Source organism: Pyrgilauda ruficollis, unplaced genomic scaffold, assembly GCF_017590135.1.
Source record: "Pyrgilauda ruficollis isolate IOZ18807 unplaced genomic scaffold, ASM1759013v1 scaffold30, whole genome shotgun sequence".
In the NCBI taxonomy this organism is placed as follows: Eukaryota; Metazoa; Chordata; class Aves; order Passeriformes; family Passeridae; genus Pyrgilauda; species Pyrgilauda ruficollis.
The window spans coordinates 2537790-2552894 of NW_024524378.1; the positions used below are offsets into that span (position 1 = coordinate 2537790).

The window sequence follows — 15105 nt, forward strand, 5'->3', positions numbered from 1 at the left end:
GTGACCCAGCTGGTGACTCAGCAGGGCTTTCCCTGCCTCCTCCCCTGCAAGGGAGGGCAGGAAATTTCAAAAGAATGTGTTCATACCAAACACAGCTATGAGCTATGATTTAAAGCAAAGTCACATGCCCACAGATAATAAGGCCAGCAGAATAAACCTGGCAGTGAACCGGTAACACACACAAAATTAGTTCCTTCTCCACCAGAACCTGGACACTGCAACCCAGAATCCTTCAACACTGTTGGTGCCCATTGTGGAGCTCTCCCATTTAATCAGGCATGGAGGCTATAGCATACTTGTTTGTCATTTAAATACTGCTGTGTTTGACTATAAATAATGTAGATTGCATTTGTGGAACATGATTAATGAACACGACTCGAAACTTCAGCCCACACAGTAGCTGTGGGTAAATAAGTTGTGTGTAACAACACACCCAGGACAGCCTATTCTTGGCAACGAAAACTCCTACACTTCCTCTATCACCAATAAAATGCTCTGAAAATAACGATATGTAAGAACAACTGCATAGCATTAGGCCTCCAAAGGCCTGTCTAACCTGATATCACCTCTGATAAAGTGTGTGGAAGAGGACAAGAACCAGACATGCATACAGGAGATGCAACCCAGTAACAAATTCGCAGTCACTTAAGTATGGCACAGATCTGCTGAGCCAAATGCAGTGCCTTTATGTTTATCAAATGATGATGCATTTTTCTGCGAAACATCTCAGATATCAGCATCTTAATGTCCAGTTCTGAACTCACCACTGGACAACTCATTGAATACCTAAAAAGAATTCAAGGAGACAAAAACAGGTGACAAACAACCCTCACTTCACATTCACCCTCTTCATGCACCAGTATCACTCACAATTTTAGAGGCTTTCACCATCTCTCTCCTTTCTTCCCCCACTAAAACACCCCCTAGCCCACCCACCTCCCCAGCTTTTTCAAGTGCTGTTGTATCTTCTGAGGCCTGAGGAAGGGACACAGAACTTCACAGCGTTTGCCTCACCAGCATACCACACACACAGGTAATAATCTTTGTTTTGTTCTCTACTACTATCATTACAATTCCTACTGATTTATTTCTTTAGCTGCTATAGCTCATTTTCAGACAGCCATCCAACACCAAGACCTGCTCCTAAGATGTTTTTGCCTGCCATTTCACTGTTCAAGCACCACAGAACCATAAAATCACTTAGGTTGGAAATGACCTTTAAGATCATAAAGTCTGACTGTAAACCCAGCATTGTCAGGTCCAACACTAAAGCACGTCCTTAAGCATGTCCACATGTCCCTAGGCACCACATCTATACATCTTTTAAATACCTTCACAAATGGCAACTTTATACCTTCCTGGGCAGCCTGTTTCAATGCTTGATAACCCTTTCTGTGATGAAAATTTGCCTAATATCCAATCTAAACCTCCCCTAGCCATGTCTTGACTCACACAACTTAGTGGCCAATTCTTCTATTATATTTCTAATTATTTTATTTCATTCTTATTATGCTCTTCACCACATCTGCATTTGGTACTCTGTTTTGGGTACATCAACAGCAGCAGCAAATTTTGCCATCTGACTTTTCACTCTTCTCCAGATCATTTATGAGTATTTTGGAGAACACAAGCTCACAAGCCCAACACAGATGCCTCCACTATGAAAACAGGCAAGCTACTCCTGATCCCTGCTTTGCCCCTTGGTGGCTTGCTCTGCCACAGCAGAACCAGCCTTCCCACCCCATGGCCACCAGGCTCTTCCAAAAACCTTTGGTGAAAAGTGTTTCAAAGGACAGCCTGACAAACGAAGCACACTGACTGAACATCCCAATACTGCAGTGGTTCTTATGGATCTATCAAACTCCACTGAAGCCAGCAACTCACTGCTAACACAGTCCTAATAACCATGTCTAGTTTCAGCTATTAATCAAAACCAGATGAATTGTCAATCACCAGCTTCATTTCACAGCCAAAATAATTTGCAGTTTTCCACACCAAAAAAAAAAAAAAAAAAAAAACAAAAAAAAAAAAAAAAAAAAAAAAACCAAAAAAAACCAAAACAAAACCAAAAAATTCACAAATAAACTAAATAACAAGCCTTGGAATCAACACAGCAATTTCTTCCAACTTAAAAGCAAAAGAACTTCACTTTCCTTCCAACATATCTAACAACAAAACAGTAATTTGGTTAACCACAAGTATTACAGCCTTCCCATGATAAGGCTAGCTTCAAATCACTGAAAAATAATTACTAAGATGACTTCTGTTGATTTTAAAGTACATAGTGATTTCCATTTTCACTGACTATATTAATTTTGTTGATTCATTTTATACAAATAAAAACAAACCAGTCATTTAAATAACTGCTCTTTGGTGAACAGTTTTATGCCTACTGACATGAAAGGAAAACCATGACACAGGAGAGCTACCAATCCTGTATTCAGGCTTAAGAGCAGGGGTTTCACACATCTGCATTTTTTCCCCAGGGGGTAGGGAGGGCTTAAGTTTTCGTTGACTTGAACAATACTCATTTCATCCAAACAGTTTTCAAGGGGGAAACGCCTGCCTGTTAAGAGTTTCACTACAACAGTCAGGGCTCAAACTAATTACTTAATGGGAAGGTACATGAACAGTAACTTTTACCAGATAAAAACCTAACAGAAATAAGTTAACAGAGAAGTTACTTGGCGTGCTACAACTGTCTGAATTACTGATTTTAATCAAGTAACTGGAGTTATCATGTGGTTTTCCTCTAATTATTTAGTTTCAGCACTTACCTTTCTTCAAGCTATTCGTTTGCAGTTCAGCGCTCTGTAATAGGCTGCTTAGCTTATTTAAAGGTTGAGCTGTCTGTGTTTAACCTCTTCACTGATTAAAGGGAAAAAAATGTCCCAAGAACATTTAACAAGCTTGCACATTTTTCAAGTAAACTTTCTTCTCCCAAACCATCTTTTAATGCCAAAAATAGGCTTACTGGATGGTCAGATGAAAATGAGGAATTCATGCTGGTGAAGAATACCACCGCTTTAGGGTACAGTCCACCTCAAGTATTTCCTCCCACATCTCCACCATCACGGGTTATGAAAGATCCAGTGACACTGGTTTTTGATCCTTTACTGTCTTAAAAGTCTTACATTACTATTTCTATAATTTTATTCCAACTTTTTTCTACTAGATGCTTCAGCTCTCATCTTTAGAGAAAAAATTGTGTCTTATACTTCTTTTTCTCATTTCTACCCTTTCTGTACTGATTTCTCTGTGCAGTCATTACCACCTTCCCAAATACTCATTCTTTTCATTTTTTCCCTATAGTCTTGAGCTCTCTCCTTTTCATCCTGCTTACCTACACAGCTGGTAACAGGAGGCACTGGCAAGAGCTGCTGTCTCAGACAGGAACACACAACTCCACGTGCATGCAAGAACTGTAATTTAAGTTCTACAAACAAAGTCTGTGTGTGGAAATGCAGAGAGAGGAAGAGCCAACACAGGCATCTAAAATTGCAAACCAACTTTGAGGTAGGCAGGGAAGAGAAAGATGGTCTTGAAGATATACCTTCAAGAGAGCCTCCTCCTCCCTCAAGGGAAAGACAGTGCACTTTTCCCCTTGCCCAGCTTTGTCCCCCTCCTCCTCCTCTCTTCCACGGGGAATGTGGAAGCCTGTCCCAGCTGCTGAGCTGCTCCATCTACCACTCCTTGTCAGCTGCCTCTCCGCAGAGCATACATCTGATTCCCAGAGCCGGCTCACGCTGTGCGGAGCAGCGAACAGGAGCAGCCGGCAGGCAGCAGTGGAGGGGACGGCTGAGCAGCTGCTCTGCGCACGGGCCCAGGACAGTGCCCAGGACAGCTGGTTTTATCATTTATTACGCGTATTGTAGCGTCGTGTCGTTACGACTGCATTCCAGCAATTGTCTCCAAATATTTATGGGCAGAGCTACTTGGTGTTAATTACTGACTGATTGGAAAAAAAATATAAAATTAGTAAATCTTTGATATCTTGACCAGTAGTTCATCTGGTACCAAAACCTCTTGAATTCTGACTGAGTCAAAGCAAACAATGGTAAATGTGAAGATTCCAAGAAGCACTTTTTCAGCTGAAGCTTAGCATACTAGCATGTAGCCAAACCTGTTAAGCTACAGAGGATCAAGATGTTTTACCATTTTTAGCTTTTAATTGAAAAATGACATGGAAGCAATACATGGCCATCGAAACCTGGCAGATCAAAACCTCAGTAAAATAAAACTTGAATTCTATTTAACATTTCATTTGAGCCTCAGAAGATTAAATTTCAGACTGATTCACGTTGTTGTCTTCTCCTTGTATAAATTGTTTCCCCATCACTTCTCAGTTTCATTACTTAGTGCTAAAGAAGTTCACGCCAGAAATTATTTTCACGTGTAATAATTTAAGCTTTAATTTAAAACCACAGAACATTCCCTTAGGATTAAAAAAAATAAAAAAATCTTGGTTTGGCCAAAACAAACACATTATAACACACACTTCTTCCTCTAAGTTGCAAATACAAAAACTGAATAATTAAATGACAATTCTCACAAGTGCTTTCCATCTTCTCCCCAAAGAAACCAACATGAAAAAAATAGTACATATTCTGCTTGTCCTGTTGTTGTATCACATTTTGGTATATCCATGTTATCCTATAAAAATTTCTAACATCCTTTACCATAAGGATGTTAGAAAGATACCTGAACCTCATTTTACCTTCAGCCTCTGTACATCAAAAAAACCACGCAACCAATAACAAACAAGGGAGTTGAACAGGGGAAACGGTTTTGAAACCATAGTTCTTGTGTATCCTGAAAGGCATTTACAGTCATTTAAAACATTTTCTACTAATTGGAAGTAGCTTACCTGAAGGACAGGCACTTTTTGTGGTGTGTTTTGTGGTGACTGGTGAAGCTGTGCCCAAGGCTGGTGATGAGGATGCGGGGGTGGTGAAGATTGGTGATGTATCCCTGGATGAGGCTGCATGGGAGGACAGGTTGGCATTTGCTGTTGAAAAGACTGCTGTTGACTAGGAAGCTGCTGGCCAGATATTAGTCGCTCTTGTATTGCTTGTGGATCTGCAAGGCCAACACCTGGACAACCATTTGGTCTCATGTGCCCACCCATCTCCCGTGGTGTTGAAGACATACCCATAAATGGACGACTCTGTTGCATGTTTCTGGGGCCCATATTCCTTTGTCCAATTCCCATGGCACCAGGGGGCTGGTGTGACGGCTGAGGATGGGGTATATTTGGGTAACTGCCAACTTCCATTGGTATTCCAGCACTACCGGGTCTAACCTGTGGAGGAGGTGTACCTGCTGGATTACTCATTGCTTTCATAGGTGACATGGGAGGTGGAGAGGCATAAGTTCCCTGAGGCTGTGAAGGGTGCATAGTTTGCGTGTTCATTTGGTTAAGTGAGCCACTAGGGTGGATGGGCTGCTGGTGCATTAGTCCTTGACCACTGTTTGATGGAAATCCGACAGCATTTGGGTATCTTGGTACAGATTGATTCATTGGAGTGTTATTTGTAAGGCCTAAATTCTGATTCATCCCTGTATTATTAACTAATCCCTGATTAAGGTTACTGTAAGGATATCGAGAATACTGCCCTGAGTTGTTTATAGTAGGTGAGGGTACCGTCTGGCTCCGAGAACTAAAATTAAGTGTTTGCGGCCTAACAGCACCCTGCTGGGGAGGATTAGGGGAGAATCTGGGACTGTGGGCTACTGATTCCCCATGGAGAGCAGTAGGGGGATGGTGGTGAAATTGCTGGACTGAGTGTCGCAAAGAAGGTGCCATACTGGGATTCTGCTGGGGCACATGAGACAAGTGGCCAGGTCCTGAGGTGGCAATGAAAGGGTTTCCCTGATTGAGGCCTTCTTGGCCTTGAGAAAACTGGTTCATCCTCTGCTGCTGCGGCTGACCGTGCTGCTGCATTGAAAAATCACCACGAGCCATGTAGTTTCCCATCTGCTGCATGTGCTGAGGATGGCCCTGCCCAGGGGGTCCGGAGGGTGCCTGTGGCGGCTGTGTCGGCTGCGGCTGCTGCTGCTGCTGTTGCTGCTGGTATGGTGCTCTTATCTGGTCTGGCACTTGAACTGCCCGTGGTCCCCACATGGAGCCACTGTCTACGAAGGGCTGGCCGTGTCTTTCGTTCTGCATGCCGGGATAGACTCCCATCTGACCACCAGCACCACTGCTGTGAGGAACCTGAGGAACTGGAGGGTTGTGATACTGCGAATGAGGAGACGCTATACCATTCCCAGGGGCATTGCTTATCATCCTGTTCGGCTGATCCATCATGTGCATTTTCTGCTGTTCGTATTGATTATAGTGATCAAAATGGGTCAACTTGGCTTGGTTTTGATTTGCAGGAGGATGATGAAGAGATGACTGTAAAGTGGGAAATCCTTGATCCATGGGCATTTGCTGACCCATAGGATTCACTGTATTTTCAGGATATCCACATTCTCCAAGACCTTCCAACCCTTCACTGAAAATATTCCCATCTTCTCCAAACAGACTCATCATTCCTGGATCTGCCATCTTTTTTCAGCACACAGCTCCTTGGAGCTACAACCAGAATGTTAGTCTGTGCTTCACCTCGGTGAGGTGTTTTGTCCTCAAAGCCTTTAATCCTCAACTAATCTCCTTCATGTCATTCCATATTTCCTTAATTCTTTTGGACCACGCAGTGTCAGGCAAAGTCTGGTTACTGCTCCTAGAAAAAGCAGGGGAAGGGGGAGAAAGAGAAGAAGATATTAAAATAAATAGCATCAGGCAACATAAAGAAAACATACTTGACTGTTTTTAAATGCTAGCTACTTTCAGCCCCCTGAAATACATCTTAAAAATCTATTTCACATTATGAAGGATTCATTAGCTTTATCTAAAGCTTTATTATGATAGAAAGTTAGGAAGCAAGCAAAACACCAGTCTTAACCTTAAATTAATCCATTCACTACACTTCCTAGTGCTCCTTTCTTGGGTGGAACAGAACAAAAGAATACAACACGCAGCAGCAGCAGCTGCCACAGCAGGTAGGCAGATGTATGAATATAGCTGAGCAGCCCATCTGCTGAACTAAAGCCCTGAAAATGCTCTAGTTACCAACAGCATGTCCTTAACCTTATTCCCCTGAGCTGCGTAATCAGATGAGCAAGCAGAAGCATTGGGTCCTACGATGAACTGAAGTTAGTTATATGCACAACAGATTTTTCAAATGCATACAGAGATGACCCACTAAATGCAGACCAAACTCCAAGACTTAGCCTTTAGGAAGGGATTTTTTTTAACACACAGTTTAGCCTAATTTAAAGAATTTGTACACTGAAAGACACAATACATGTTCCCCTTTCAGCAAAGCTATAAGCTCAATGTGTGTAAGAAAATCAAATTTAAAAGGTTCATCATATGATAGGGTGGGTTTCTCAATCCTTATCCTAATTTCCTTTTTACGATGGTAACACAGAATAGCATCAATGGAGTTCATTACTCTGGTTATCGTGCTACTACTGCAACTACAGCACTTTGGAAGACCACAATGAAGTTCTGTTGTCTCCAGAACTTGAATACACACTCAAGAGAATTAGTAATAGCAAAAGGACTTAACAAAAAGCTAACCTAACAAGGTACACATTTGGACTTGGGGAAAAAAAGGCAAAAAGCAACAACACAGTAACAGAACAGAATCAGAAAAGTTCTCATTCAGATTTTCCACAGGGAAGACTGATCTATTTCAAAATGTGTCCCCTATCCTCTTCCCACAAGAACTCAGAAGATTTGTTCAGACCCATTTTTTATGAACAAGAGTAGTCTAATGCTGTCTTTTTCTTCTTAAAAATCAAAATTTTAAACACTGTGTCTTACATGCAAAATAAACTTTAAGACAATAGTCAAGGGAGCCCATACACCTAGCAAGTAAAACTATTTTTGTATCTTGGTTGTAATTCAGTGGCAACTCTGCTAGCAGATACCAACTGCCCTCAACCAGCAACCAAAGTAAAGAATATTTACAAGTTTTTGCTTTTACATCTTGCATTCTTTTGTGGAGGAGACATGCTTTCAGTCACTTGGGACACAAAATGCCAGGCAAGACTGTTTGACTGAAGGTGATTTGTCCCAAACAAGTTCTAGGGAGAAAATATCAGCACATTTATTACCCTTCTTGTAGCCACTGTCAAGAGGACCTTCTACAGCATGAAGCAGAGGGCAAAAGGAAAGGCACAAGCATTTATCACTCCTCTTAAAATAGCATTTGAATGTCACCTTTAAAACCACACACTTAAATCTCTTTAGTGCTCGGCTGGGATATTAACACCTCCTAAATCACTTGGAGGTAAACTCCTATGAGCCATCTTCATATCTCTAATATCTATTTGGTTTTATTCCATTTCAATTATTAGGCAGAAGCCATCTGTAATATTTACCACCTCATTTTGTTTATTAGAGCACACCATAAGGAAGTTTCAACAAGGTGAGAAGGAACCCCCTTCACCAAAAGAAGCTTCTGCTATTAGACTGCTCCAGAGCAGACTGCAGCCATGGTGAAGATCCCTGATGGCTCAAGGACGTCTGGCACTGCGACTACTGATGCTCACTGCCATCAGGAGCTGTTAAAGCTGGATTTCAGTGTGCACTGAGAGTCTCCATCTAACAGAACAGTCTTTGCCTGGAAATGCTAAAAAGCAGAGCGCACAGATACTGCTACCTCCCAAGCACTGATGTAATCTGGGCAATATCAAACTGAAGCCAAGTAGATCTCACCCATCCACTAGAAACAGCCACACAGTTATGAACATGTAAGAATTTCCACTCATTTTATTATATAAATCATGCCTGCTAAAAGAACCGTTTTTTACGACAAGCAGGCTCTACTCTCCTGAAGCACTAATGAAACTTTATAACAAGCTAACAGAGCACCTCCTGAAACAAGGTTACAAGCATCAAGCAGGCGTTTGAATCTGCTTTGTTTACTGTTTTTCAGCTGACAAGAGTCCAATAAAATTCAGGCAAGTCAGCCACTGATGACAGTCAACATCAGCTCACAGTAGCTTGGATCTGCTACTATACCCAGTGAACCAAATGAAAATAGGGTAAGGGTTTTGCTTTACTAAACACACATTGTTCAGCTCACACCATCCCAATTTGCAGGGTGGGTTAAGTACTGTCCCTCACAACGCAGAAGATGTGCTAGGGAACCTAGCACTTGCCCTGCTTCCTGAGCACAGACTCTTTCAAAAGAAAAGTAACCTTTAAGTTTATGATGCAGTTTGTAAACAAACAAATCCATCATCTAAAGTAACAGCAAAAACGCTGCTTGCCATTACGTGATTTTAGATCTGCATTTTTATCTGAGGCATGAATCAACTTCATGTTTGAGCTCTGGATGCTAAAGTTACTACGTCTGAAACACAGCATAAGTCCGTGGTAAAGAAGTCTCAAATTTTAGGAGTATTTCTCCAGATTTAAGTCCAACCTCAAATTTAATGACCACAGCCCTAAACAGTCAGTTGTGCTCTTGCCAAACCTTATTCTACTTTCCCCAATAAAAGTCACACCTCTGATGTGATATATGGCTAACAGCAGCTGTTGAAGCATGAAAGACAGTAGCAGCTACAGCCTGATCAAAATAAATTAACCAATGTTTTGATAAGGAAATATCAATACTGGAATTACCTACTAACCTTGCAACCTTCTATTCTAACACGGTAGGCATCTCTGTAGTTAAGCAAGTCACAAGAGTCACAGCCTTATTTTAAGTTGCAACTATGTCTGCTTCTTTCAAAACAAAAGAAAGCCAACACACAAATAAAAGTAGAATCTGCATCAAGCAATAATTCTAGTTAAAATACTCATTCAGCACCAGCGTTCCCTTCCCCATAAAGGTAGACATACTAACAGCAAGACTAACTGTGATAAACTCAGCTTACAGTAATTTTTTTTTATTAAACAGTTTAAAATAAGGGATGGTACATCTTTTCTACATTCTTAAACCTTAAAATCAACATACACAGAAGCAGTGACTCTTTGTTGGGTACAAAGTGAAGAGTATCTGAACCCTTAGAAAAGTGGATAGCTGAAACAAAGTATGAATGTATGAAAAGACAGTGAATTTTTTTTATTACCATCTTAAACCGTACAGTTTAACTCATAATCTGCTATAAAATTCTATCACTTTTCTCTTTCTGAACATGAAAGATGGCTCCAAGAAGACTGACCTGGAGTCAATGAATATATTTCGTTAAGACTGCCTAGGCAGCCTGCTTCTGTTCAAAGAGTGGTGCGATCCCAACCACCAGGACACAGTCAATTGCTTAACAACCCTGTTGTCTCAACAGACAAAGCTTACATTTACTCCAGTTTCCAACATTCCAGTCTTAAACAGCTAAATCTCGAATCTAAGTAGTAGTTAACCATTGTCCAGCTTAATATTCCAAAGCCGCATGCAGTCAGTTGTCTTCAGCAGCTTCCCACCTTTATAAGCTGAACTAAACTGGCTGCTGCATACACATAACTTATTAGAGCTGCAGACACTAAAAACCTGAACTTCATTAGTTTTGCTCCCAAAGAAGCAGATCCAGGCAGTCAAGACCAGGAAGCAGCAAGGGCAGCACACAGATGCCCATGCCCTCCACACCAGACTCACATTCTGCCGTTGAAAAGAGTATTTTGTAAATCTACAGGTTCCTTGATTCAGCCATCAACCCTTCTACAGAAGAAATTCAGCAGCATTTGGCCGTGCAGCAAATAAACTGAATAAACAGAAGGTGAGAAGGCAACTAATACTGACTGCTCCAAGCCTGAAATGACATGTGTCATGCAGAGTTATATTTTTACAGCTATTAGTTGATACCTCTGACAAAACTCTGAAGTACTTGACAGACACAAACAAACCAGCTACTCACTTAATAGAAGTATGCCCTTACATACAATGCAATAAACACCACAAATACCGTGCTATTTTGAAGAACTAGGCTAAAAAGACCTCTCATGCTAAAAACAACACCATGCCAAAGGTCATTTTGAGACCAGAGCCTCAAAATGTAGGATTAAACATTAGGCTACTAAATCTGCATTTAAACATTGCACATTTAAACTGCTTTTCAAAACTGCTAAGCTCCTGCTGGCTGTTAGGGGTAGTAATTTAAGCATTTGCCGCATGGAAGGACATGACATAAATGACAGCAATGAAAGTCACATTCTTATTTTACTCACAAAGTTGAAGGAAAACATTCACCAAAAACTTCATAAACACATGTAACACCATGACAACATAGAAAAAGTCACAACAAGGCATTCAAATTGAGCAAGACGGCTGGTGAGGCTTCTACATTTCACCTCATTCACCTACTGAGCACACAGCACTGCTGATGCCAGGACAGTTATGCAAGTGCCTGACCATGTCTGTGGGAAGCATGCCTCGTCTCCTGCGTGCTTAATGCTTACTTTTCATTGCTGTCACAGACACCACACATGGTACGTTCCTCCTGCATATAGATTAGCCAAAATATAAAACCAGACCTGTAAAGTGATTGCAACATCATTTCTGACTGCAGGTTCCAAAGAAACTTGGTTTCCCGAATGCCTGAAGACCTTTTTTTTTTTTTTAATTCACTTAGAATGCTTTCCTACTATGCACTTCACACAGCACAGCTGTGTTAAAAATTAAGTTCGTACAGTTCAGACATCAAAGGATGGCAGGAATCTCGTTCCCCCTCGTCCCAGGAAAGGAAGACAGGACTTGCAAAGATGAAAAGAATGACCTGATGCACTTCAGGAGTATTCTGACTTAGTGGGAAGCATCAGCAAATATGACTTAAGCATTTCTTAAAAGTTTGGTTTCACCTTCATCTTAGTAGAATTCCATTAGTTCCTCAGAGAAATACATCCTTACGAGAATTTGCTGTAGCAACTTAAAGGCTGTCAATGTCTCTTGTTAAATTAAGAAAAGGGAGGGAGGGAGGGGGGAGAGAAAACCTTAGGTGCCTTTCCTCAAAGGTCACAGGTTTTGCCAATGTGCAATCAGCTAAAATGCCATGAATGATATTCAGTAACATTTTTTTGCCAAGAAATCCATGAAATCCTACATTTCTCATAAAATCTTTCCACAAAAGCCAGGTTGGATTTTATTTCCTTAATATACGATGTACATTGGCAAAAACAGGCTTTCACCGAGGCAACTGAGGGCACTACAGCCTTCGAATATTTGGCAGCTTGCTGCTGTCAAGCAGCTGATGCAGGAATGACCAGCCCAGAGTTCAGCCTGTGCCACACATTTGGAAACAATATCCTACGTCATTCAAGTTCACAGGAGCTCTGATAGGAGACCACAAAAGCGTCACTTAGGAGGACTCTGATGCAAACCCACTGAGCCTTGCTGTTACATCACATGAAAGCATTCACCACACCAGTTGGGCTGCAAACTCTTTACCCTAACATGGCAGCACTCTAATTTTAAGCCAGCACCTATAATATCACAGAAGAAGCTTCAGCATATCTTTTCTTTCCTGATAAGAAGAAAAAGAGGAAAGTTTAGAGCCATTTATAAGAGCATGTACTTGGAGACCTTTAATGAGGTAACCAGAGGAATAAAAAATAAATTAAATTAAATTTTAAAAATATTTTTAAAACCAACAAAAAAAAAAAAAAGGTATTTTTTAGATTTAAGTACATTACAAACATGGAGGTAACCAGAGGAATAAAAAATAAATTAAATTAAATTTTAAAAATATTTTTTAAACCAACAAAAAAAAAAGGTATTTTTTACATTTAAGTACATTACAAACATGAGGTGAGAGAAGAGGGAACAAGCCTCATCTAGAAATACTTCACTTTTAGTGTTACGTAACCTGGAATTTTAAGAGGCCTTTTTCATTGCAGGACCACCCTCTCTCCCAACCTAAGTTTAAAACGCCGATGTGAGGTGGTTCATCTAAAAATAGTCCCAGATAAGTAAGAGAAACAATTGCGGTCACAAAAATATTTCAGGAATACTCTTCAAAACATTTGACAGAGGTGTTAACTTCACAAATAACTCCATAAAGGGGAGCAGTAACATGCTTAACGTGACCCCTTGATGAGGTTTGACCACGACAAAGCAGCAGTGTAACCAACATAAAAAAAAAATATGGAAAATTGTATGGCCTGCAGGGCAGCGTTGTTTCGGTGGGCTGGGGACGGCGAGCTGAGCGCTCGGCGCTCCGCGGCTGTGCGATGGCCAGGCGAACACAAAGCGCTAGCAGGGCCAGCGGGGCGGTGGTGTCACGGAGAAGACCTATATTGTCGCCATCAGTCACCCAGAAATCTCCCCGCAATTACATTCCCTTCTCAAGCTGACACTAAACCGGCCCGGGTGTTCAAGAGGTGGGGCCAGCGGCGACCCCGCTGGGGCGCTGAAAAAACACCCCGTGCAAGCGATGGCTCCGGGCTTTTTGTGCACCTACTGCAGTTGTCACTGATTAACCAACTGATCTGGCAATTTCCTACATTCTTTTGCATTTAAAAAGGATCTGAGAGGCCCGAGAGTCATCCCCTTGCATATTCCCGGGGGAGTGGGAGGCTGCGCTCCGTCCTGCTGGGCCTGGGCGCGGAGGGGCCCCGCCACCCTCCTGCCCTCCTCCCCCAGCCCGGGCCTGCAGCTGAAAATAATTTATCTGCTCGCTCCGCCGGGCTCCCGGCATATGCGATTGGGAGGGAAACGTATCCATCATGGATAAACTTGAGCACAAAGACAGGCTGAGTGTCACAGGATACAAAAGGGCAGAGGTCGCCGCGGCGAGCGGGAGGGTTTGCGCAGGGCAGGGCAGGGCGGCATGGCCGCCGCACCGCAGCGCCGGGCCGGGCCGGGCCTGCCCGGCCGGCCACGGCCCCCGAGGTAAACAAAGCCGAGCCACCAAAACCGGAAAAAAAAAGAAAAAAAAAAACCAAAAAAAACAACAACCTGAAAACAACGGAATAACCGGAGGGGTGACGAAGCTCTAAGTGACACGGGGCCTTTCCCCGCTCCTGTAACCGAAAGCAGCTCATGGTGTTTACACCCAGAAAGTTGGGAACTGTAAAAATTCATGAGGTGGAGACTCAAATGTTTCCCAGAGTTTCTGAACATGTGATTTTCACCGAAATGTATTTTTTTAATCACGGGCAGGTTTTAAGACTTAATCGTATCCCAAAAGGCTATTTCCAGCCATAGAATTATGAGTGCTTTAAAGTAGCCAGACCCTATATTTTACTTTACCTGTTACAAGGCCAATACAATCATGTTTCATTCATAGTTTATGAAGTCTGAAAAACCACTTGATGAAATTACAGTCTACCGATACCACACATGGTATATTTGTCCACGTATATTCTATAATCATTTCAATTTATGACTTGTACTTAAGAGTCATTTTCCTGTACATGTGTTCTTCATAAATAGTGGTAGATCGCAGTTTGCGCTCGTACGGGAACCACATATCCACACTCATTTCTGTGAAGATAAATACACCCTGTGCACCCAAAGTGAAAAGCCAGTTTGCACGTGACTAAGGAGAACACACTCGGGACTCAGGAACAAAATGGTAGTTCCCCCCTTACACTCTTTACATGTGGTAAGATGAATCATCCTACATCTGAACTTAAGCTCTCACTCAACTTCCAGTACTGATGATCCTTTTTGCCTCATACGCTTAAGCACACCGTCTTGACCCTTTCAGCAAAGAAAAAAATTATTACGTACTACACCAGGAAAAGATTACAAATTGTCTCTCTTAGAAAAAGGTAACACCAGCATTTCCTAATGTATTTTAAATGAAATTACACAGTGAGTGGCTTGGGTTGGAAGACCATCCCAAGATCCCGACACTGGATTTTACAAATTTAATTTTTTGGGGTTTTTTACAGATTTTAACTTAGTTACAAAAAAGACCTGTAGCATCAAACTAATGGCGTATTTTATCATATGCTAGAGACTATTCAAAAGAAATGTTAAATTATTTCACTAAGTTAAAATCAGCCACAAATAAGAAGGGCTGGGGAGGAGGGTGTGAAGACAGACAGTACTCTACAGGACAGAATACAGTACATGGAGAAAATAGATTTCAGAAACCTTCATTTAG

General features: G+C 41.7%; 1 protein-coding gene across 8 annotated transcripts in view; it reads right to left on the minus strand.

Annotated features, from left to right (window-relative positions):
• CHD7 (chromodomain helicase DNA binding protein 7) overlaps nucleotides 1-15105 on the minus strand; it is a 133573-nt gene that overhangs the window by 85274 nt on the left and 33194 nt on the right. For 4 of the 8 annotated variants that reach the window (XM_041473795.1, XM_041473800.1, XM_041473801.1 and 1 more), the window contains one exon: nucleotides 4868-6728. In XM_041473795.1, coding sequence (XP_041329729.1) covers nucleotides 4868-6553 — 1686 coding nt within the window. In that variant the 5' untranslated portion in view covers nucleotides 6554-6728. Of the gene's footprint in view, nucleotides 1-4867; nucleotides 6729-10655; nucleotides 10826-10914; nucleotides 11101-11224; nucleotides 11326-11360; nucleotides 11376-15105 lie in introns of those variants that run through there. The other 4 variants (XM_041473799.1, XM_041473798.1, XM_041473796.1 and 1 more) reach the window with 4 other exon arrangements.